General features: G+C 43.7%; 1 protein-coding gene across 10 annotated transcripts in view; it reads left to right on the forward strand.

Annotated features, from left to right (window-relative positions):
- Positions 1–26,363, forward strand: part of KALRN (kalirin RhoGEF kinase) — a 645,945-nt gene that overhangs the window by 147,499 nt on the left and 472,083 nt on the right. For all 10 annotated transcript variants that reach the window (XM_023214983.2, XM_023214975.2, XM_023215000.2 and 7 more), the window contains exon 3: positions 2,564–2,678. In XM_023214983.2, the coding sequence (XP_023070751.2) occupies positions 2,564–2,678 (115 nt within the window). The remainder of the gene's footprint in view (positions 1–2,563; positions 2,679–26,363) is intronic.

Raw genomic sequence — 26,363 nt, forward strand, 5'->3', positions numbered from 1 at the left:
CCTCCCTCTCCATCACCTATCTCCATTTCCTCCTCCAAAGAACCATGGAGGAGGAAGCAAGCTGAACTCCTCCCTCTCCACCTTGCTTCAGGGCAAGCTGAACTCCTCCCTCTCCACCAAAGAACCATGTCCCTCGGGCAGGCTGGACTCCTCCCTCTCCATCACCTATCTCCATTTCCTCCTCTCTCGGAGTTCAACAGCCTGCCTCAAAGAAGGGGACAGCCCTGTCTGCTGTGGACTGGACCCTCCCCTTGTGCCTTCCCTGGGGCCTTGCTCCATTGTTGTCCCTACCCTTCCCAGCATAAAGATTCTCTTCCTCTAGGCTCATTCCTCTCCTTTTTTCCTATGATCTTCAAAGGTCTCTTTCTTTCTGAACACTACATGGCTTGATCCTGCTGCCTCCTCTTGACTCCTTATCTACACTTCTGGATGTGGGGAATTAGAATTCCCCAGGCTTTCTCTTCTCACCCCTCCTTCCTTGCCATCTGAACCTTCCAATCTTCCTATTCACTATTTATGATATGATTTTAAAGCTCATTCATTAATGGACACTATACTTAGGAAGTGGAACCAAGTTTCTCAGGAGTGTCAGACAGGAAAAAAAAAAAAAAAAAAAAGAGCAGAAACTTGGTTCTGTTTCCTAAGCATAGTGTCCCTTAGTGAATGCGCTTTGAAATCATATAGTAAATAGTGAATAGGAAGTTTGGAAAGTAGAGGAAAGAAAAAGCGACTATCTTCCAGCCATCTAAAAACCTCCCCAGCCATGATCCTGAATCTCATGTCTCCAAGGCCAACCCTGGCTCCAGTATGGGAGGGACAGTGTCAGCAAGCCCTCCAAGCCACCCTTTGCCAGTCAGAGCTGTGGTTCCTTGTAGTTCCAAGACTCTACTTGTAAAATGCCCAAGGAAGCTCAGGAAAAAACCAACAGCTATGGTAAAACAAGCAAACGAACCAACTGCCAGAGTGAAAATGCTTGGGGTGAGGTCAAGGATAGAGGGGAAGGTTGAGAGTGTTGGAGTACCTCCCAGCTTTCGGGAAACCTTCTATTTAATTTTTTCGCTTCCTTTTCCTCGTGTGGAAGGCAGTGGAGAGATGGGGACCATTTCCAAGGCAGATAAGACAAGGGTGGTTATCACTTCAAAGAACCAGGGCTAGTGGTATGAAATGTCCAACTTTGAGTTAATCTGTGTGAATCTTCCCTGAGTTGGGGTGCTGGGCAGTGGTGGTGGTGCAGAAACACTTTTTCATCAGGGCTGGATCTCACAGTGGCCTTGATCTTGTGTAATCCTTTTCTCTCTGCAGCCTCCTTACTTCCTCCTCAAGGGTATTCTGGATTGATTTTTTGTCAAGCGTCCCCTCTATCTGTGTGCCTTCTGGACTCCTTAACCAGAAGGAAACCTTGTTTATGAACTCACACTTGGGCGGGCGGGATCCCTGGGAGACTCTGCCCTCTGTGTAAGAGATCCTTGTTTTCCAGTATTGGTGAGGTTCGCACCTCTCCACTCTCTTTCATTAGATCCCTTTGTGGTCCTACTCTGGGGTCTATCTGGTGGCCACCTGAGATGTGGCGTGAGGAGTCTGTGATCATGACACAGTGATTTTATTTGTGTAATGGCCAGTGCCCTGTAAGGTCATAGTTACCCTTAACTTTTTTCCTATCTAATGCCCCTGATAAACTTGATTCCACTTCCTAAGCATAGTGTCCATTAATGAATACATTTTGAAATCATATAATAAATGGCGAATAGGGTATTTGGAAAGTAGAGGAAAGAAAAAGCAATGATCCAAAATCCTGGCCTTCTGATAGCAACACCAATTGTCATTTTGGTATACTCCTTCCAGTTATTTTAAATGTGATGTTTAGAAAACACTTGTAATCTTAGTATGTACATATGCATTTGTAGTGATTAAGACTTTGAGCATTCTGATTTCTGATAAGATTCATGTGCTCCTCTAGCAGGAGTGACAGGTGGCACCTCAGGCAGACAGGCAAGGGTGGTTTTTTGGCTGTGTAGAAAATACTTAATGTTTTCTCTATGAATCTAAGAATCTCCCAGTAATGCTATCCTGGGATGGATGCTTTGAGGTCTGCTTACCATAGTAGTCAGCTAATCACAAGCACTCCCACCTCACAGAGGTCTATAAAGAGAAGTAAATTAGAGGTTAAATTTCCAAAGAACATAGCACTTTCCACCAGCTTGTTTTCTCAGTAAGAACAGTTATCACTACTTTCATTATCATCTCACATTTGTAGAGAGCTTTACTTTTCCAAGTACATCCCCATGTGCCAACTCATCAGTTCTTGCAACAACCCTGTAATGTGCACAGTACTGTTTTCATCTGCCTTCTACAGATGAGGCACCAGGGAAGCCAAAAGACTTGCCCACAGTCATATGTGCTACCTGTATCTCGACCCCCTGGCCTTGTCCTGAACAGTGAGCAGATTTCTCTGGATCCCCTATTTCTGTCTGATCACCCAGCACTCAGACAGATTTCTTTTTCCTCTGTGGCTTTCCTTTCTGACTGGTTTTCTTAAATACTCTTCCCTTCCTCCTCCTTGCAGGGGGTCGTGATAAGCGAGGCGGACCCATCCTGACCTTCCCTGCTCGCAGCAATCATGACAGAATAAGACAGGAAGACCTGCGGAAACTAGTGACGTATTTGGCCAGCGTGCCAAGGTAAGGGGAAGGGGAATGGCCTGCAGGGGAACGGGAGGGAAGCTGGGCTGATGCCAGTTTTGGAAGGAGCCTCCATCTCTGCCAGGGACCCTAGTGGTTTCTGCCCTTCCAGTGGATTCTAACTGTTCCTGGAACACCATTGTCCATTGTCTGCCTCATTCCCATTGTTACTGCTGGGATTCATGTGAGTGGGGTGGGAGCTGAAAGTGGCAACTCTGGACACTCAACTCTGTATCACTCAGCTAGAGGAGGCACTCAACTTGATTTAGGTCATGCATTTTCAGTGGGAGTGATACTGCCCCCTAAGAGAGTGAAAATTGGTTGTTGGGGATAGCAAAATATTTTTTTCCATGTATTAAACACAGGTATATATACTCTACCAATGTACAGTATATGCGTGGTATTAAATTTTCACTGGGTAGGGTGATTAGGGAAAAAAGATCTAAAAAGGCTTCTTCAGGTCCTAGGATGATAATTTTAAAAACTGTGGGAAACACTGGTCTAGGTAGCACTGGCCACAAGGTGGGTGTGGGAGACATGCCAAGGACATAGTTTATGTATTTTGAGAAGGGAGAGACAAGACCTTCACTTGGTCAGAGAACCACAAGATGTGAGAGTTGGGAGAGCCCTGAGGAGCAATCTAGGCAGATACGTGTCATGTCCTGCTTAGGGAAAGGGGCTGGCAGAGGATGTGTGTGGCTCACAAGGCTCAGTGGGAGAGCTTGGTCTAGAACTCAACCCTCCTGAGGCCAGCCCCCGTGCTCTCTCGCCATCTTTGTTCTTGAGCAGCGACAGCGCTGCTGTCTGTCTCTTAGTGGGGCCAAAACCTGTGAACTGTTTGTTGTGGCAAATAAGAAATGGTTCCTTGGGCTTTCAAAACCTTCATCATGTCTCTGTGCATTTTATAGAAGAATTAGTGAATTACAGGGAGGAGCTATAGATCCAGCTTTGCCTTTGCTGAAAGACCTGGGATAATTTTTGAATGGGTTATTAAGTTCTTGAAGCAGATGTCGAGTGAGGCAAGTGCTGCATCTCAGAGAGCTAAAGAAGAGACGAATGTAAAGGGATGCTTGGGAGGTGATGGGCAGGTAGTAAAGAGGATTTTAAGAGCAGTCATCCCCTACTTGGAAGGATGTTGAATGGAATGGTGAGCCCTGAAGAACTTTAGACAGAAGATTGTAAACAAATAGATGCTGAATAGTGTCTGTTTTTTTTTTTTTTTTTTTTTTTCTTTATGATATCCACTGGGAACAGAAAAAAGATAAAAGGTCTTAAGTTCCAGTAAAAGGGATTTGGGTCATATCTGAAGAAGATCTTATAAACTTTGAGTGCATGAGACAATGAATGTAAGGATGAAAGATTTTTTTTCTGGGGGTCATTGTAAAGAAGAAATACTCTTATCTGTCTCAGAAGCAAGGAGGTAGACTAAATAACTCATGATTGATATAGGTAATTTAGCAATTTAGCTAAGCAGTTTTTTTAAAGCACTTTTCCTAAATATGTGACTAACAGGCATAAAACCAGGAATTTTCTGAAGCAATTTACAATAGAAGTTTTCACAGGCACCCGTGATGAACTCTCAGTTCTTTTAAAGACAGAAGAAATTGGGATTCCAGAAGATATAAAGGGTACATTTTTCTTTCCTGCATGTTCATCACATAGCTGCAACTAATTCATGCTCATCTTTTCTTTAGAATAAAGAGGGAGAGAGTTGGAAGAATACTTTTCTTTATTCTGACTTGTTAAGGAAACAGTGGGACAAAACAGACTGGAAGTAATTTAAAAAGAAAAGATTTCCTCTGGGGTGAAGGGGAACAAAACCCAAGAGGGGCTGAGAGGAAGGCCATGAAAAAGGTGGAATAATACATTATCACTGAAGGAATACACAAGATGCAGGCTCTCTGCCTCTCAGAGGGTGGTCACATCACTGCAGTCTGTGCTCCTGAGAATCAGAAGGCTCTTCACAGGGCAGGCAAGAGTCCTATTGCCAGCGGGAAGAACTGTTCTGTGATGCCTGCTGCTCTGCCTCCTGAGGGACTGGCATTCATGAAGAGTGTAAGCGCCTGGCAGGCCACAGAGTTCGCCTAGTCATGCCCGCCAGTCACTTCCTAATTCTGTGGGCCACATGTCACACATAATGGCTGTTGGATGGAACAGGATTGTTCTAAAGACAGTGAAGTTTGGGGTAGGAAAACTGAATAACTTAGCAGGTCAGATTATATTTGCCACTTTCTTCTGTGCAGCCATGGTTTTGGAAGAGAAAGGGAACAATGAAAATTACCTGTTAGACTCAGTGGATGATACTGGTGAGAAGAAATTATTTATTTGGGTCAGATTCAGGATGCTAAAAAGACAGGCTCTTGTTAGAAGTGGATTGTTACATGCTGGTGTGATCAAGCCTGTAGGTGACATTTGATCATTTGATGCTTTTTTTTTTTTTTTTTGAGACTGAGTCTCACTCTATCACCCAGGCTGGAGTACCGTGGTGCAATCTTAGCTCACTGCAACCTCTGCCTCCCAGGTTTAAGTGATTCTAGTGCCTTGGCCTGCCAAGTATCTGGGATTACAGGTGCCCGCCACCATAACTGGCTAATTTTTGTATTTTTAGTAGAGACGAGGTTTCACCGTGTTGGCCAGGCTGGTCTCGAACTCCTGACCTCAAGTGATCCACCCACCTCAGCCTTCCAAAGTGCTGGGATTACAGGCATGAGCTACCACTCCCAACGAACATTTGCTACTTGTTTATTCATGCATTTATTCATTATGTAGTCAACAAGTACTTAGAGCTTCTCTATGGCAGGTAGATTGAGGATTTGCGGTGAGCAGGAACACACATTTTGAGAAATTTAGGGGAAACCTGGGTATTTCCCTACCCAGTGCCAAACCAGTAATAGTAAAAGGCAGCCCAAGATGGGAGTGCATTGGTAGCATAGGAGATGAACCAGCCAACAGAAGACAAACAAATAAGAACAAGTGAGTGGTGAAAGAGGGTCCTGGAATTTAAGGAACCAGCGAACTTAATGACCATTTAGGGGACCATTTTAGAATAGATGATTAAGCAGATAGTGTTGATAATTTAGAAATGAATAGGAAGAAACAGTCCCACTTTCCTCTCTGTGGGCCAGGCCATATCTGAACCACTGCATTTAACTCTGTAACATTCATCTGGACAGCTTCATTTTAAGAACTACATAGATCAGTTAGAGTACTGTCAAGGAAGCAGCACATTAAGGCACCCACAATCCATGTCTCCACAGTTGAAGGAATGAGGGATATTTGCTGGCAGGCATGAAGATGAAGAAGAAGAAAAAAAAAAAAAACGCAATTCCTAACTTCAGGAGAGCTGCCCCAGAAGTGAGGGAACAGGCATGGCCTCTGTTGCATTAATGGGTAGACATTAGAATCAGGGGAAAGAACCTGCCCACATGGAAGCTGTCTAGCAACAACGCTGCTGCCTCTGGAGAAAGTGAACTTCCTGTCACTGAAGACCAGATGACCCTCTGTTGGGGATGCTGTAGAAAAAGTTCCTTTACTGGGTTGGAGGTGGGCTTAGATGACTCCTAAGAATCTTTCCTGCCCTGAATTCTAGGTTTCTGTGATACTGGAAAAAACAATACATCATAAAATCCAGGGCCTCAGAACAGAGTCTTAACACCCCCACCAATATGCATCTAAGTACTCTCAGACTTCCCAAGTAAATTAAGGTATGAGATTTCGCTTAACATTTTGTCTATACTATAAATCCTAAGAGAACTTCTTTTTAGTCCCCTCGGACTCTGGGTGGAAATTTTGGGGCATTACCCAGGACCAAGGTTCCTGTTGGGGTGTAACAGCTTGGATCAGTCCTGACTTACTCATTCAGCATCCATCTTGGCCTGAGATGAGTCCCTTCATTTTAACTTCTCTGTCTTGCTCCTGATGAGTTTGGGCATCTATCTCCTAGGTCACTCAGGTTTTCCATCATCTTATTCTGAGGAGTCGTAGGTAACAGGGTGGGAAGAAACCTTAAAAGTCTTCTAATTCAACTTTTCAATACCTCCATCCATTCAGTTCAACAAATACTTACTGAATGTCTACTATGAGACAAGTTCTGGATGATTCCTACCATCATGAGGTCTCATGTTATCTTTACTGTCATCCACCTACACTTATCTATCATTTTTTTGTCCTGGTCTGCCATCTGCTTACAGTTACTTGTACATGAAAGGAGTGGAAAGAAAATACTCAGATATAATCAGCTGATGAATGTCCCTAGAAATTGAGAGACAGGATAGAGACAGGATAGAAAATCCAGCCTGAATTATAAATCATGCTGCTATGAGGACACATGTATGTGTCTTTATATGTTGGATGTTTACTGCGGCACTATTCACAACAGCAAAGACTTGGAACCAACCCAAATGTCCATCAGTGATAGACTGGATTAAGAAAATGTGGCACATATACACCATGGAATGCTATGCAGCCATAAAAAAGGATGAGTTCATGTCCTTTGTAGGTACATGGATGAAGCCAGAAACCATCATTCTGAGCAAACTATCGCAAGGACAGAAAACCAAACACCGCATGTTCTCACTCATAGCTGGGAATTGAACAATGGGAACACTTGGACACAGAGTGGGGAACATCACACGCTGGGGCCTGTCATGGGGTAGGGGGAGCGGGGAGGGATAGCATTAGGAGATATACCTAATGAAAACGATGAGTTAACGGGTGCAGCACACCAACATGGCACATGTATACATATGTAACAAACCTGCACATTGTGCTTGTGTACCCTAGAACTTAAAGTATAATAATAAAAAAAAAGAAAAGAAAACAAAAGGAAAATCCAGTCTGAGAGTAAACAACTGTCCAGGCCTAGCCCACAGTGTGGATAATCTACCCACTGTGATTATTGGGAGTTGATGAAATGCTTGAAATAGGAATTTCTAAGTACTACATCTCGTAAGGAAATCCTGGGTTACTTTTATTGCATTGAATTCCTCTTCATCATCACTGTTAGCCTGCTTTGTCACGACTTTCTTTCTGTGACTCCTAAGGGCACCAGTTGATGTATCTGACACTTAATCTGCTCTTAGCAGTGCCACTGAGATACTGAGTGTTCTGCCAAGGAATGCAGTTATCATATTGGTGCGGAAAGATGACAAGAAATTAGGATGAGTTATTCTGCATTGTCAATCAAATCAAGGTGCCTTTACTTGTGGCTTATTATTTGATAACATTTGCTCTTGTTCTACAGATTTCAGCAAAAGATAAGCTGGGCTTATGGCTTGCACTGTCTTTGTGCAGCATCACCAGAAAATAGGCATAAGCAGAGAGAACCAGGAAGACAGTTGAAAGAAGAGGGGTAAAAACTGCAAGGGTTTCCTCTCTCTATTTTCTGCATGAGAGAGTCTGAACTATCCAAACTACTGTCATCAAACATGTTCCGTTGGAAGGGCCTGTTGAGATGTGTTGTTGGCACCTTGCTCTTTATCTGGGATCATCAATAAAAGGAGGATGTGGGGAGGAAAGGGAGGGATCGGGTGATGGAAGGGCCAGATAATAGGACCAGTGAGAACATTTAGGTCACATTGTTTACATTTCCCTAAAACTTATACCTTTTAAAGATCATTGTTAATTTCTTTATCTATTTTAAATTTAAACCCTATGTATAAACAGTTTGTAATTTCTATGTATAAACAAGATACTTTTTACACACATTTCCAGCAATACCAGTTAGGTGTCCCTATTGTTAGCTGTGTGTAACCCCAGCCCTGAAGAGCAAATAGCTTTCTACCATAAAGCCACAGTAGTAACTGCAATTGTTAGTAATAACCTTCCTTAGAGTCATATCAGCTTTTGCAGCAAAGGATGAAGAGGCATCTTAGTCTAGATGGAAGATGCTGAGCTTTGGATCCCAGCTTTACCTTTCTGCAGCCAGGAAACATATGCCCCCTCAACCTGGGTAATTTGGGAAGACTTTAATGAAGAGACAGTTTGTAAGGCTGTGGGCAGGGAACAGGGAAACCAGCAAGGTTTGGATCCCTCAGGCATTGCAGGCCTGGAAACAGCACGGAGGGGAAACATGACCACTTCTAAGAGAGAGGAGAGGTTTGTGAGAGGCTGCCTGACAGGAACTGTGGCCTTCAGTGGAAGATGCCACCAACTCATGGTGACTCCATGACAGGGAGCAGGGGAATTGGTACCTTGACCCCACTCTCTTCCCATTGTCTCATCTCCTGTCATCGTTGGCTGAATGTACTGAGAAGCCAGATGACAGGGGAGCCCATTGGTGTAGTCCATGTAGGTCAGCTTCCCAGGGCACTGGGGAGTGGAGAGAAGATACAGAATGGATTCAAGGTGCAAATGGAAGATATTTGGCATAGAGGGAGACTTTGAGCATGCTATTCACCATTTCTGAGTTTAATATTCTAATTTTTATTTTGGGAAAAGAATGTCTATCTCATAAGGGTGTTGTGAGGAATTATCTAGCAATCTCTCTCTAGCACCCAGATGCTCGTAATTGTTAGTCTTTCCCCTAAAGGAGGTCAGTAATAGTAATAATGATAATAATAGCAACAAAAAATATATGAACATACATAGATAGCAATGTTTGCTGCATATGAGGCACTAAATGTAGTGTATATAAAGGTTATGAAGCACAATAATAAAGTGAGCACTTGAGAGCCTACCCTCCAATTTGAGAAGCAGAACATCACCTCTATCCTCAATGCTACCTAGGGCTCCTCCCCATTCTGACTCCCCTACTTCGCCCCAAAATAACACTATCGTGGGTTTTATGTTTATCCTTCTTTTGCTTTTTGAGAGGTAGAGTTCAGCACATATTTTCATAAACAATATATTATTTAGCTTTCTTGTTTTTGAGCTGTATAAGAATAGTATTGTACATTATGTAGTTTTCCGTGACTAGCATTTTTGAACTATTGTGATATGCAACAACATGGATGAATCTTTAAACATAATTTAGAGTGAAAAAGAACCTAAGGTTTTGACTCTGAGAACTCCAAACCAAATTATTAATAGATTAATGCAATGCTAAAGTGTCTCTTGAGAAGTTTCTCTTAGTTAACTGAAATAAGGAAAATTAATAATAATTACTTTTCTCAGTACTTTAGAATAAATATCATAATTTATATCAATATTGAAGAAAAAGTAAAATTCTTTTCAATTTATTCATTATTGGTATTAAGTAAGATAAGTATATACAGTCCTTACATAGTGCCAGGCACACAGTAGATTCCACAAACATTAGTTTGCATCTCTTTCTATCGTCTGGGGAAGTCTGGCATGTGCACAGTTGTAGGGTAGCACCCTGAGTTAAGTGATGAAATAGAGGGTTGAACCCAGTGCTTTGGCCTCCCAGTATGTGGAACATATAGCATCACTGTTGACTGGGAGTGGGGAGACTTCAAAAGGGACGTGAGCAGCATTCAGAAGCCCTGAGAGAATTTTGCTAAAAGCACAGAGGGGTAGGAGTGGGCCAGGCAGAGGGAAGGGCTCAGAGGAATGCTGGGGGTGGGCAAAGGAGGTGAAAGGGTGTCAGGTTAAGTTCCGGAAACTCAAGATGTAGAAACACATAGTCTTTTGGGAGAATGGCAGAAGATAGGGCAGAGAGGCAAATAGAATTCCATGGGTCCAGTTCAAAAAGTTTTACTAATAGGCAATAAGAAAGCCATCGAAGAGCTTTTCAGCAGGAGAATGACAATTAAAATTGCATTTTAGAAGATTCACTCTGGCAACTGAGTGGAAGATGGAATGGAAGAGAAGGCTAGGAAATGGGGAAACAGTTGCAATAATGTGGGTTAAAGATAGTAATAATAACAACTAGCATTTATTAATCAATTCTAGGCATTGTCATAAGTATTTTACATGCGTTAACTTAATTCTCACAACACTGAGATGGAAATTATCATTATTCCCTTTAACATATGAGGAAACTGAGACTCAGAGAGATGAAGTACTTGCCTACTGGCACATAGCCAGTATGATCTGGAGCCAGATGGTCTAGCATCAGAGCCTAAGCTTTTATCCAGTGAAGAGATGAGGAGGCCAAAGTGAAGGAAGTGGCAGTGGTGGCAGAGTGAGAGGACTGATTTGGGGAGAGTAAGAAGGTGAACTCTGAAGGACGGGCTAAGACTGGATTTGGAACAGAGGGGCAATGAAAGAGGGCGGTAGGAAAGGGATCTAACAATGGTGGGCAGGGACCACTATGCTTCAGACTTGCTTTCCTGAAGCTTCTCTTTGGAACCTAAGTGTGAAGGTTGCTGCAGGTGAGAAATACAGGTAGCAATTGCCTCAGTCTTGGGCTTCTGCTGGCCAAGGCAACCATGGTGGCTGTGGATTTGCAGGACAATGGGGGTGGTGAGGGTGGTGGTGGTGGCGGGGGGTCCATCACAGTTCCTCCCCCAGGTGTTTGTGTTCAGTTTTAGATGAGTTAACTCTCATTTATGCTCATCTGTGGGTGATAGTCAACCATGATTTAGTTACCAAATTATACCAAGAGATGTAGGGAGAAAACAAAAGCACTTAAGACCATAGAAACTATTTAAAGAGATTAATAAAAGACTATCAGTAGCAGGGACCCCGAACTTAATGCCTACATTGGTGGGGTAGTCTCTATCATATTCTAGCGATGATCATCTTGTTCATTTTCCTTGAGTCTGAGATGTTTCCTTCACCCACCTGCCTGTCTGTTTCTATATTGGCATTGCTGTGGTGTCAGAAGTACAGTTCTGGAATTAGTGCTCAGTTAATGCACATTCTGAGGCTCCTTCATTTCCATGGCCATGCCACCATTGTAGAACTTGGCAGGTCTGTGGGGCCTGCACAGTCCATGTGGGGTTAAGGGGCTACGGGGGCTCAGGGACAGGTTGTTGGGAGTGAGGAAGAGCTGGCTATCATGCTTCAAATGCAGAGAGACACATTTGTGATTCCCTGGAGAACAATAACTGGAGCAATCAGAGGCGGAAACCACTTGGTCATGAAGTAACTATGAGAAGCAGCCCTGGTTATTCCAGGAACCAGTAAGTGCCTTAGCGATAAATCAAGGACCCACCCAGCACTGGACAAAAGAATTCCTCCTAAGTGAGGGTGGTGAGTCTCCTTCACATGCATATTCCATGTGTGCTCTCAGAAGGGACTTCGGGCATCAGCATTGTCTTGGTGGGAGTGGGATGATAACAGAGAAAGAATGGGCTCCAGGGAAAATGCTGACACCTAGAAATTATGCGGAGTATTCCAGCCTAGGAAGAATAAACCCCAGAATCCCCCTTTCTGGGAGGTGAAAAGTGCATGCTTGCTAAAAATTTTCTTACCTATAAAACAGGCATAAAGATATTACCAAACACAAAGGTAGTGAGGATTTGATGAGATAACACGTGTGAAGTACCTAGCCCATTATTTAGCTCACAGAAGGGGCTCACAACCAGTGGCAGTTGCTCTTCCTTCCCTTGCTTGAAAGTAGGGACTTTGTTTTGTCACTTGTCCTTTATTGTCCCTAGCACTACTTTTTCAAAGTTAGGGTTAGGGTTATGCTTAAGTTTAGGATTAGAGCCAATAGTGATAGCAGTTACAGCCATAAGTTCTATATACATAATGAGTGAATATATGTGCCTAATAGTGTGACAGTTTTGGCCTGTATTTTTAAATTAGAAGGATATTTCTTTTACTGGAGAAAATAAGTGCAGGAAAAATATTTTAAGAGTTTTTTTAAAGCTCTCATAACTGTACCACCTAGAGATAATAACAATATATTGACATGTTTCCTTCCTATCTTTTTTAAGAGCTTTGTTTTTTTGAGACGGAGTTTTACTCTTGTCACCCAGGCTGGAGTGCAATGGAGTGATCTCAGCTTACTGCAACCTCCACCTCCTTGGTTCAAGCGATCCTCTTGTCTCAGCCTCACAAGTAGCTGGGATTACAAGTGCCCACCACACATCCAGCTAATTTTTGTATTTTTAGTAGAGATGGGGTTTCACCATGTTGGGCAAGCTGGTCTGGAACTCCTGACCTCAAGTGATCCACCCACCTCAGCCTCCCAAAGTGCTGGGATTACAGGTGTGAGCCACCACGCCTGGCCTAGAGCTTTTTAAAAACAGAATTGAATTATATTGTTTCTTCAGTTTTGCTGCTTGCTTTATTCCAGTTAGCATTATACTATAGAAATATTTTCATAACACTAGAAACTTTTCATGTGTAATAGTGTATCTTGGGATGCGTTATATTTAATTAACCCTATCACTAGACATCTAGTTGTTTCCAAAAGTTCAGTGTTGTAAATAACCCTCAGTAAAAATCTTTTTATATAAACCTTTGTCTGTATCTTAAGTGGCTTCTTCGAGATAGATCTGTAGCAATCATGGGCTTCTTTTTAGTTTTTATATATATAATTTTTTTTTTGCTTTTTAAAAATTGATACATAATGTACATATTTATGGGGTGCATATGATATTTTGATAGATGTAACAATGTGTGCTGATCAAGTCAGAGGCATTGAGGTTTTCACCATCTCAGAAATTTATCTTTTTTTTTTTGTTGGAAACATTCCAAATCTTCTCTTATATCTATTTTGAAATATATTATAAATTATTGGTAACTAGAGTCACTCTACTCTGCTATCAAACACTAGATCTTATTCCTTCTATAGAACTATATTTTTGTACCCATTAATCACCCTCTTTTATTCCTTCTCCCGTCTCTTCCCAGCCTCTGGTAATCATCATTGTATTTACTACCTCTGTGAGCTGTTTTTTCTGGCTCCCACATATGAGTGAGAACACACAATATTTGCCTTTCTGTACCTGGCTTATTTCACTGAACATAATGTCCTTCAGTTCCATCCATGTTGCTGCAAACGATAAGATTTCATTCTTTTTATGGCTGAAGAGTACTCCGTTGTGTATTTATATCACATTTTCTTTATCCATTCATCTGTTGATGGACACTAAGACTGATTCCATGTCTTGGCTATTGTGAATAATGCTGCAATAAACATGGGAATGCAGGTATCTTTTTGATACACAGATTTCCTTTCTTTTGGCTACATACCCAGCAGTGGGATTGCTGGATCATACGGTAATTTTATATTTATTTGAGAAACCTCTGTACTGTCTTCTGTAGTTGCTGTACTAACTTACATTCCCACCAACAGTGTATGAGTGTTCCCTTTTCTCTGCATCCTCCTTAGCATCTGTTATTTTCTGTGTGTGGTTTTTTTTTAAAATATAATAGCCATTCTAACTGAGGTGAGATGTTATCTTATTGTGGTTTTGATTTGCATTTCACTGATGATAAGTGATGTTGAGTATTTTTTCATGTACCTGTTGGCCATTTTGTATGTCTTCTTTTGAGAAATGTCTATTTGGATCTTTTGCCCATGTTTTAATCAGATTACTTATTTTATGAACCTTTTTTTTTAAAGCTGGTGGGGCAAATCACCAAATTTATTTCCAAATTTATCAATTTATAATCCCAATATGACTTGCAATATTTGTCTTTCTGTGCTTGGCTTATTTCACTGAACATAATGTCCTTCAGTTCCATCCATGGTCATGCAAATGACAATATCTCATTCTTTGTATTGGCTGACTAGTACTCCATTATGATTACCTTTCTTTTGGCCATATACCTAGACATGGGATTGCTGGATCATATGGTAGTTTTATTTTTACCTTTTGAGAAACCTCCATACTGTTTTCCAATGAGATTTCCTATTCTTTGCATTTCCCTAAATTTATTTGCTCACCATTGCCCAGGCACCATTGTGCAAACATTCTTATCACCGTCATCAGTGACCCTAACTTAGGGCCATATATTGTGTACCTAAACCTTATCCTGACTTGGGAAAGACTAGAGGGATTGGTCACAGTGCCTGCTCTGTGGGGTCTCCCAGGCAAGGATTCCTTTTACTTTGCTAAACTAATATGGCCCCTTAACAGGGAGCATACATTAAAATTAGGATCTGATACGAAATCTAAAAAGGGCTTGCTTGTTTTTTTGCCCTTGGTGATTCTTTAGTTTTGCCTCTGGATGTGTTTCAGCTCCTTGGCTGGTTGTGTAGTCAGTTCTGGCATGGCTTAAAGTGGTTAACCTCTTTTGTGTTTATCGGAACTGGTGTCCTTATCTGCCTTTTAGGAAAAAGGCCTTTTAGGAGTTTGCCTCTAGGCAGCAATGTTGAATGAGCCTGGAAAGCCTAGGTGTGGTCATTTAATTTCTGTTTTAGGCTACTGTAGTCTATGGCTCACCAAGAGCAAGCTGGTTAGGAAGCTGAAGTGTCTGGTGTCACCTTGATTAGGTCAACTTCGATGTCAGGTGAAATGAGAGCCAATGCATTCAGGTGTTTCTGGAGTTTGTGGTAGGTAATCAGGATGAGTTAAATTTAGCTGGGATTCATTTGGGTGGAATATTGAAAATAAGAGAGTTCCCTGAATATAGATGCAGGAGAGACAGCCTAGCATCGGGTAAAAAGGATGTGTTTTTTTAGTTACTGGGATCCAGGTTGGGGCTGTTTGTCTTTCCCCCATTACATATCATTTTCACTATATTTTCTGTTTCTCTCTTTACTTATCATTGGTTAAGTCTGATTATGTGCCCTTCACTGATGTTTGGGGTTGAGTATGTTTTCAGGCATATATTTGATACTGATACTCCATGTTATGACACTTCAGTTTTGTAGAGACTGCCTTTATTGTACACTCTTCTGGCAGCTTAGGTGTGCTGCCACCAAGTGGTAGAGTACCTGAGCTCAGCTGCCCAAGAAGACACAGATGGATTTTGTCAGAGGCTCCAGTGGTTCTATTCTGGTTGTCTCCTCATTAAATCTGGGATTTTCCAAACTTTACCGTTTAAAATTTTATTGAAACACTGAAATTCAAGCAACCAATAAGCAAGGATTACTCTTCCTCAACTACAAGTGAGTTTGAGACAATCTTTCTCAAAGAACTGTAGTAAATGATAGATAAAATACTGTTTGTGAACATGTTTCACCTGCTACGTAATAATTGCCAGTTGAAACTGGGAGTTTTATAATAATGCTATTTTGGGGAAATAAATGGTGTGGTGTTTCTGTAATAATTCTTTTTTAAATAAAATCAAATTTTAAAAAAATCTAAATCACTAACAAAAAACATTCCTATTGGGTTTGCCTTCATCTTTGGTCGACTTGAAGTTGCAGTGCCCCAAGCGAACTTATCTCTTGGAGCTCCCAGTGTCCCCCTGACCTTTTTCATCAGCCACAAACATTGACGATAAAACACAGAAGATAATTTGTCTTTTCAGACCTTCCTTTCCAGACAACATTTTCTTTCTCTCAACATGGAAGATGAGTAGAAGAAAAACAACACTATCTAGGGTTTTGTTGCAGATAATTTAACTCAGGTGTAGGCACTCATCAGTTGTGGAAGATTTCTGTACCAGTTTGCCACTGTCACTTGTATTTTAAAAAAAAGTCTCCCCCTCGCCTTCTCTACCCCATCTCATCTCTTCTTAGATTGCTTTAGAAAAAAATATTCAGAATTTCGTTCTCAAAAGTCCAGCATTACCTAAACAAAACAAGTGATTTGAACGACATTTAAAGATTTTTGAATCTAGGAAATTCATATAGTGGAGGTGAGTCCCATCGCTTCTACGAGATCTGCCTGTCCTGAGAGAAACCACACAGCTTTCTCTCCGAGAGGTGGTGAACCTCTTGCAGGTCGGAATGGTTGGTTTTGTTTCTTGCCCCTGAGGATGCGGAGCACCACCTTGCAAACTGGGTGAATCCAATTAGACTGGAGGCTCCCCAAGGGAAAAGAAGAGGGCTTCACCCCCCATACTTCTTAGGGCCAATGCCAGGATCTCTCTTTCAGACATGAAGTACCTGAGGTCAGACTGAGGTTTCCCTTCAGGAGGTCCTTTTTCCTCAGTCGGGGGCTGTGACCACAGGGGGTGCCCAGGCCAGAGGTGGGTGGACTGGCACTGTGGCAGAGAGCGGGGCAGAGCCTTCTGCCAGGGGATGGAGCATGGAGGTGCCTGCAAGGGAACCAGCAGTGGACTCAGTCTCACCAAGGAGGTATATTCTTGTTCCTAAATTAAGCAAATATGACAGCCAGCCCCATTTCTCCTGGTACTTAGATGGGAGCACTTTGTCAGCCATGGTGACTCAGCAAGGACAAATGTTTTTCTGGATAATTTACTGACGTAATTCAAACATGTGTCCTGATGGCCCTGGCCCCTCTTTCCTTTTCTCTCAGAGCCTCCTTCCTCTCTGCATTCCCTATTTGTTCTAGGTCAAGTGAGGACCAGCCTCGGTTTTGAGAACTACTAAAAAACTCTAAAATAAGTACATTTTTCTCCCTTGCATCTCCCAGACTGTTCTGTCCTGAGCTGGAATTTTATCTGTTTCCATCGCTAGTAATGCATGTGCCAGGTTTTGGCCTGGTGTCTGAGACGAGGTCTGAACCTTGTCCTGTGATGCACTCCACCCTGGTTCCCTACACAGGAAGAGAATGTCCTGGATCTCCAGACCATAAGCTGTTTTCCTTTGCAGGAAATTCAGGCTTCACCCTCATTGGCTGAAGAGAAGCTCCCTGTTTTGGACTTGGAGGAAGGCAAGACCATTCCTCACCCTCTTGCAGCTCTGACTGTGACGGAGTGCTCCACTGGGAAGATTGCACATTGGTCCAGATTTAATTCTGTGGATACACAAGACAATTGTTTAGTTCTTACATACACACCAACTCAGAGGGAATGGTCAAAAGATCTTTTGGCTGAATTTGCAGATTAATGGAGTGGGGAATAGGGGAGGGACCCAGTTCTTGCCTTTAGGAGGTTTGTGGTCTGGTTAAGGTTTCAGGATCCACAGGAAAAGACAAGAACTGAAACCTTCCAAGGCAGCAACCACAAAAGCATATCAGTTAAATGGACGTAATCAGACACAATTTACTGGTGGTAAAAATCTGACCTGGATTGTAAAGGAAATAGATGAATTGGAATTCTGGAGCTTAAAGGCAGGAAGAAGCTGTAGAGGTCTGCCAGGCCAACTCTCCTCTTTTAAAAAGAGTAGAATGCTGTCCAGAGGGGTCCAGTCATGGGCCCAGGGTCCTCCAGCTGGCCAGGGTACCAGTCCTGAGCTTGCTGCAACCATACATACACTGCCCCCTAATACAGACCCTGCCTGTGGGACAGCAGGGTCCCCAGAGCAGCATGCACAGGATAACGGCCTCTATGAAGTCATATGTGGAGGGATTCTTCCACCCTATATGTGAGCTTCCTGAGCCTCTGAGCTAGTTATGCATGGGGGCAGCCTAATTTATTCTGATTTGGAGCAAAGACCTGGAGCCCTTGGTCCTCCCTGTTCCATTTCAAGATCCAAACATGCATGCCTCCACCTCCCACAGGGCTCCCCCGACTCCAGCTCTTTGACCTCCCTTGTAATTCCCAGGTTCCCACTAGTGTCTGAGCCATCACAGGGTTTTTCCACCATGTAAACCATGGGGATCTCATCAGTCCCGTCTGCCAGGGCAACCCTGGCTGGGTGTCGGAGGGAAGGCAGGCTAGCTCGAGGGTAACAGCCGCCTGCCCTGCAGGAAATAGAGCTCCTGCACTGGTTGGTAAAATCCAGTGGGCATGGCCTGGGGTGGGGGGGGTGGCTTTGTGTAGGGTGTTGCATTGTGTTTTGGTGGGGATGGTTATGCATGTGTCTGTGTACTGCAGGCAAAGAGCACTGGGCTTTCAAGAACATGACTGCTACTTAAGGAGAAAGAGGAGGAGGGAAGGAGAGAGGGTGTGCGCAAGCCACAGCAAGGGCTGTTTCCTGGAGGAAACATGTGGTTTATTAATGAGGATTCCACCTAGCCTGCCAGGAAACCAGAGCCCAGCTGGAGAGTGAGTGGGGGTTCCTGTGAGAGGGCAGGGATGGGGGGTGGCAAGAGAATGAGGAGTGGTGATGGCACGGTAGTAGGCCAAGCCTAGGAGAGTTGCTGCTCTGTCTCCTGGCCAGGTTGGGGGCAGCACCCCAGTGGGAGGCAGCCCATGGCTGCACTGTTGCCGTTTCTCTTGAGTCCCCTCAGCTCTATTCTCTTACTCCGCATTTTAGAAAGGCTCCCTGGGTCTTATAGTGGGGTGGCTGAGGCACTGTGCTTAGACAGGTCACAGTCTTTGTTGCTTACGGATATATGTGCTATGATCATAATGATATATTTTTTAAAAAGTTAAAAGATGAATTGTTTTTCATATAGCCTGACTATGGGGGAGTGGAGGGCGGGGAAGAAGGAGAGGGTAGAGAAGGCCAGAGGAGAGTGACCCTGGGGTTTGTCTGAGGAGGGCTGCGGAAAATGGGAGGGCTGTGTGGGTTTTGGTTTCCAGTTCTTTCTTTCCCTGTAGTGCTTTGGTTTCCATTTCATTTCTGCTGCATGTTCTGAATGACCCAGAAGGAAGGGATGAACAGCTCTGTGAGGGAGGGTAGGAAATAGGGCAGGAAGCTGCTGTCCTGAAATGGATGTCAGTTTCCATCCCACTCCTATCTGAACACACCCCTTTGCCACCTTCTCTCCCTAGCCAGCTAGACCAGACTTCTAGGAGCAATGATTCTTGTGCTTTCACAGTTTTCATGCCTTCTCTTGGCTAAGGGTAGCTCCTTCCAAACAAACACTGTGCCCCCAAGCCACTCTGATTCAGAAAGTGGGTCTCTTCCTTTGGTGAACAAGAGTTGTGTTTCAGAGCCTGTAAGGCTGTAAAATGACCTTACTGATTGACAAACACATCAGGGTTTATGCAGCTGCCTCATGCTGGTCCCTCCAAGGTGTATATCCTTTGGAAGGCTGCGTGCATTTGCCCGATACTGCTGTCACCCCCACCATTCCTGGAGCTCTCTTTGGGAGCTCCCTTCAGCGGTGGCATGCTCTTTTGACTATTTGCAGCATGGCATGGCAAGTCTTTGCCTTTTTTTTTTTTTTTTTTTGAGACAGGATCTGGCTCTGTTGCCCAGGCTGGAGTGCAGTAGTGCAATTTAGCCTACTGCAACCTCAACCTTCTGGGCTCAAGCTATCCTCCCACCTCAGCCTCCGTAGTAGCTGGGACTACAGGCATACGCCACCTTGCCTGGCTAATTTTGGTATTTTTTGGTAAAGACACAGTTCCGCCATCTTGCCCAGGCTGGTCTCCAACTCCTGAGTTCAAGCAATTCACCTGTCTCAGCCTTCCAAAGTGCTGGGATTACAGGCGTGAGCCACTGTCTTTGTTCTGTATGAGAAGACTTGATTTTTAGAATATTTTGTTTAAAGGCAGCATTGAAGACAAGTTGGGATGTGGATGCAGAGATCCCGCTGAGTGATTTTAGGCCTCTGGACCTGTCACTTTATGGCTATACCTGCGAATGTTGGGTGTGACCTTGAGACCTGAGTCAGTGCTTTTGAATACTTCACCGCGCCCTGCTTGGAAGAGAAAAAGAAAAACTGCCACATCCCTGTTCCAGGTGTTTGCAATGAGAGGTCTTTTTGTTTTTGTTTTGTTTTGTTTTTTAATAGTGTTATTTGTGTAGAATTAGGTAGCAGACTTTAAAAAGGTGGAAACTGTCAGCCTTCCTTATTTGGTCTCCAGTTAGGGTTTTCCTGGGACTCTGATGGGCAAGAGTTGGGTTTGCTTCTGGCACACTTGAGGGTGAGGAACTGACAAGGAGTAGTTCCTAGACCTAGAAATAGGCCAACAAATCTCTACAACTTTACCTTCAGTGGTACTTAACCATGGCTGCACATTAGAATCACCAGGGGGAGCTTTTAAAAATGATGGAGTCCAGCCCCAGACCAATTAATCGTAATCTCCTCACTTGGTAGACCTGGAGTAAGGCAATTGGCAATTAGATGCCTGGTCCAAATGGCTAAGATATCCAGCTGACTGTGTGACCTAAAGCAAGTCACTTCCCACCTCTGAAACTTGCTACCCTCCTCTCTAGCAGGAGGAGCTAGCAGAATAAGCATGAATGTTTCCTCAAGATCAAGTGTTCTGTGCATCTGTGAGGCAAGATAGCATGGTAGTTTTATGCACAGACACTGAGTCAAACCACTTTATAGAGGAGGAATTGAAACTTAGATTTCAGATAAGATACTGCCTTTGCACCACCCCACTGCCCCCACCAGCCCTGGCATCACAAATCAGATGTGCAGAGGCAAAAGATGTGTTGTTACATGGGTAGAAAAGACACTCACTCTTTGGAATAATAACCTGGGAAAGAGGCCAGAGGGTGACTTCCTGTACAAACAACAACAAAAACCTCTGCATGAATTAACGTAGATCCTGAGGAGGTCTTTGGCAGTTGGATTACAGCTTGACAGAAAGCCAGCTGGTGGAGAACAGTCACCCATAACCCAGCAGAGAGAGCGCATGACCAGCACAGGGAGCACCACCACCTCTCTCCTGCTGTCTGGATACCTAGCCATCCAGGTGGCCTCCCCATTGTAAAGGACCAGTTTGAGAACTGTCTGTGGGAACAAACATTCATTCAAAACCCATTCCCAGAGAGCGGCTCATTCTCTATAAGACACTGTTTCCTCAAATATTCTTTCTACTACTTCTGATTATACCAATTAGAGAACTTAAAGCAGGTGCTAATGTGTCTTTAACAGTTTTCTTTAACACCTGCTGATTTCTGGTGTTTCAGAAAGTGGTTGTGGCTTGGGGCAGTCAGCAGAAGTGCTGAGGCAGTTAGAATAGCCCTGAGGAGCAGAAAGCAGCTTAACACAGATCAAGGAACGGGCTAAAGTTTAAACAAAGTCTAGATCCCACAGCCAGAGACTCTCCACATGTCTGAATGGCTTGAGAATTCCAGCACAAATGGGTCAGGAGAATCATTTTCTCTACTGAACTCCAGGAACCTTTCTTTCTCTTCAAATTTGGAAGAACTCAGTTTATGTAATGATTTAGGGTAAACATGAGTGCAGCACAGTTCTGGGAGAAAGTGTTAAGTGGATACTTATTTGGGGCTGCTTTTTCTTCCTCCCTTTTCTGATTTCTGTCTGCTCATGGTGAATGGTCTGCAGGTACTAAAGGCTGCCCAGGCATCATGGATAAGACTCCTCTTTATCATTCCTCCAGGTCATCCTGCACTGTCAGCCCTGTAGGACCAAAGATGTGCTATGGCAGGGCCAGTGCCACCCTCATTAAATGAGGAACTCTTAGCTTGCCTTGTCCTTCTTCTCTGTCAGCCACTCCTCAGTGACCAGGCTAGCTCTCTACCCATGTTCAATTTGTCACCTTCCCTGGACGTCCTAGTGAATAGGTCTTATTTGAAGGTTAATTGTGCTGCATCACAACCCAAGCACCAGGGATTCCTGGTCCTCACACTAGGATTCTGACATCTTCACACTGCTGATACCCTGAAACACACACCCAGGCCAATGGAACCGGCCCCCAGCAGCACACACTAAGGAGGTAAACAGAAATCCTCGTCTCCCCGGCTGGCCTGCTGGAGACCCACAACATGTGGGTCTCTGCTTCCCCACCTGCCATCAGAATGGATCAATGTGATCTTTATTCCAGCAGCTGTTTTAAATGGGAATCTGCCAGACATTCACAGAAATGGGGTAGATCTCAGGTGGTAACACATGAGTGGGGGCAAACAGGGTTAGGGCATTTCCCTGCTGCCAGAGCACACTGGAAACCATGAGGAGGATGGTCCTTATTCCTGAGTTAGGGGTTTTAGTACTCACACAGGACACCCTGGGCCTCCAAGCCAGATTATTTGATGTTTGCTTCTTCAAGGGAGAATTTTTCTTCCTGTCACTTCCAGAGTTCTCATGGTTTTATAAAAGACCTGGAGTAAGGCAGTTGACAACTAGATGCCTGGTCCGAATGGCTAAGCTATCCAGCAGACTGTGTGACCTAGAGCAAGTCACTTCCCAGCTCTGAAACTTGCTACCCTCAGTTCTAACAGGAGGAGCTAGCAAGAAGCAGCATGAATGCTTCTTCAAGATGTGTTCTATGCATCTATGAGGCAAGAAAGCATGGTAGTTTTATGCACAGATACTGGAGTCAAACAAACCAAGATTCAAATCCTGATTTTACCCCTTCCTGGTGACTGTAAGTAACTTCTCTGAGGCTCAGTTTTCTTAACAATAGGGCAGGATAATAAATAGCAGCTTCTTATGAGTTTCATGTGAGGAATTAGTAAGATAATGTATACAAATGTTAACATAGAGCCTCATGTGTTCAGTAAGTTAGCTTTTACCACTAATATATGAATATGTCTCTTTTTTTTTTGAGACAGAGTCTCACTCTGTCGCCCAGGCTGGAGTGCTGTGGCCGGATCTCAGCTCACTGCAAGCTCCGCCTCCCGGGTTTACGCCATTCTCCTGCCTCAGCCTCCCGAGTAGCTGGGACTACAGGCACCCACCACCACGCCCGGCTAGTTTTTTGTATTTTTTAGTAGAGATGGGGTTTCACCATGTTAGCCAGGATGGTCTCGATCTCCTGACTGTGTGATCCGCCTGTCTCGGCCTCCCAAAGTGCTGGGATTACAGGCTTGAGCCACTGCGCCTGGCTATATGTCTCATTTTTACCAAAAAAAGTTGCTCCAAATTTCAGTAGTTTGGCTCTCATTGTATATGTGTATTCAGCTGGAGGATTTGAGGTCCTCACGATTTAGAGGGCTAGCCCAGATGTGGCTGCTGGTCTCCTGCTTCCTTACTGAAGTTCATGATTTCTGCTTCTTCCCTGGCTGCGGTGGAGGAGCAGCCACCATCCAGGCTCTTTGACTTCTCAGGGCCTTTGCACAGGCTGTTCCCTCTGTCTGAAGTGTTTTATTTTATTTTATTTTATTTTATTTTATTTTATTTTATTTTATTTTATTTTATTTTATTTTATTTTATTTTTTTGAGATGGAGTTTTGTTCTTGTCACCCAGGCTGGAGTGCAATGGTGCCATCTCGGCTCACTGCAACCTCTGCCTCCCAAGTTCAAGCGATTCTCCTGCCTCAGCCTACCTAGGGATTACAGGCGCCTGCCACCACACCCAGCTAATTTTGTATTTTTAGTAGAGACAGGGTTTCACCATGTTGCCTAGGCTGGTCTTGAACTCTTGACCTCAAGTGATCTGCCCATCTCAGCCTCACCAAGTGCTGGGATTACAGGCATGAGCCACCGTGCCCAGCCTCTAGTATTTTTTTAGTGTTCCCTTAACGAATTATTTCTTGTAGTTTCAGTCTTTGCTCCTCATGTGGGCTGTCCTGAGATGTTCTTAAGACTTATCATAACTTGCATTTCTTCTCTTTATCTAGCATTGTCTTGTGTCCACCTCTCCTTCTAGAATGAAACTTTCATGTTTCTGTCTTGTCCACATTTATATATCCCTGGTGCCTAGTACTGGGCCAGCCACAAAGTAAATGCTGAATAAATGTATGTTGGATGAATAAATTAATGAACTAATAGATAATATTGTACATTTATGTGACACTATATTATTTATGAAGCACCTTCATAATGAGGTTCTCCTTTTGAAGCCATATGAATCTCTGTAAGGCTACAGAAATTGGTCAACCAGAGCCTGGCTGTAGATACCCCGCAATAGCCATGACAGTTGTCAAGTGGGAAAGCACAGGGTCATGGCAATGCATAGGAAGATCCCCTTATCCCAGTGGGGATGGAGCAGGGTGGGGAGGGCATGTATCTGTAAGAGAAGACTTCTTGGAAGAAGAGGCTTGTGAGGCTTGTGGATGTAAAAATGTAAGTAGAAATTATCCAAGTAAAGATGGGGTTGGCGTGGGCAAGCACAAAGACATAGAGGCATGAGAGGGCAAATTGAATATAAAATTGAAACTAATAAATGCATTAAGAGAGGCATGGATAATATGTTATCTGTTTTAGCGAGGAGGAGATTGCTCTGACAGAGGCAGATCAGGCAATAAGATAGAAGAAAGATCAGGAAAGAATAGAAGGTAGCATTTGAATTCAACCCTGTGGTCAGATGATAATGGGCTGTATGCAGGGTGGTTCACTCATGTGGCCAGGAGAGAATCCAGAGAGACATTCTGGGATTTGCTCAGGCAGGGACCTGGAAAGAAGTCCAGGGAGAAGAGATTGAAAGACAAGATGGGAGAAAGTGGCATTTTTCTCCCTAAGGCCAGACTGTAATGTAGGGCAAAGCTTGGCCTGGGGTTGTCATTGACAGGTGCCCAGCCCTGCTGTCTGGGTCCAGAGAGACCTGTGGCTTGAGGCACTGGTACCCTAATTGCCCCCTGCCCCTCAAGTGGAGGTAATTGAGTCTCCTAAAGTGTGAAACAGGGCTGGGATAATAGTAGCAACTAAGACAGAGAAGGCAAATTCAAAGGCCAACAAACTGGTTGTATAAGTTTGTAAATAAGCTGGGAGTGGCTTGAAGAGTGGTTTTAAGCCTTCTCCAAAGATGTGTAAAAACTTTACAAACAACAACAACTGTGCCTAATAAAACCACTTTTGGGGATTGGCTTCAATAGTGGGCTGCTAAATTGTGATCTCTGCTAGGCTACCATAAGTGAAAATGGTCAGTGGTGACATGCCTATTCATTCATTCCTCACATACCCACCCACTCACAGAGGCCCTCTACACCTGGATCCATCAGACCTGGAGCCAGCCCAGTGGGTCAGGAGATGACTTTGTGGGCATCAGATGTGGGCAGGACCTAACATGCACCTAGAGAGACACCCAGGCCTTGCCCAGAGGTTTGAGATGTGGTTGCCAGGTCAGGTGTATGACAAGAAGCAGAAACCTTGCAGTGATTTCATGGCAACTTAGAGAGGGGAACCAGGGAAAGCAAATCTTCAGCAGGTGTCTGAGCACAGGCAGCAACACTGGGAACGGAAACTGCCAAGCTCTTCAGGGAAAGCCTCATTAGGCCAAGAGGAGGAGCTCAGTGTTTGCAAAAAGAACCAGACATTTACACCAATGGCAGAAATCCTTCCAAGCCTATTCTTGCAATAAATGACTCCATGCCTGAGGGCATGGAGAGAGAAACTAACATTTTCAGCAGGCTTGTATGGTGTAGCTGTTGTTCACCTTGCAAATGTTGTTCTGACTTATTTCGTTGTTGCTCTGATATATTTGTGTGTTACTTACTGTTTATTAAATGCATATCATAATATCTGATTTAGACAAAGCGAGTTTTTATCATTAAACTCTCAAAAACCACACCTAAGAGTGCCTAACTGTTGTCCTTGGATCACTATGGGGAGAATCCTGAGCTTTATCCTAGACCAACATTCATCAGAATATCTGGAAGGCTTCCCCCAAATCAGCATTTTAAACAAGTGTCCTAGGTGATAAGGAAAGTCACTAAAGTTTGAGAAGCATTGGCGTAAAGTGGTGAAAGTGCTTTTCTGAGATAGCACAGGCTTACTGAGTGAAAACAGCCCCAGTGACATTTAATGAACAAAAGAGTAAATGGTCTAGAACTGAGTACAAGAAACAGGTGATCAATCATCCAGTTATTCAGTATACATTTATGACTTCTGGGCCCAAGAGCCCTGGAGTCTATGAAACAGAACACAGCTCAGTTTGAAGGGATTGTAATTTATCACAAAGGGTGAGAACCTGGCCAAGGGGGCCTCAGGGGACCCATGCCTCAGATGGGAAACTATAGGGCAGGGTGGGCACAGGGGAGACAGGGCAATGACTGCCTTCTCCCTCTCAAGTAGCAGGTGTGGGAACAGGAAGGGGGTCACCCACTGCTCTTTCCCC

The sequence above is a fragment of the Piliocolobus tephrosceles genome, chromosome 2 (genome assembly GCF_002776525.5).
Source record: "Piliocolobus tephrosceles isolate RC106 chromosome 2, ASM277652v3, whole genome shotgun sequence".
NCBI lineage: Eukaryota > Metazoa > Chordata > Mammalia > Primates > Cercopithecidae > Piliocolobus > Piliocolobus tephrosceles.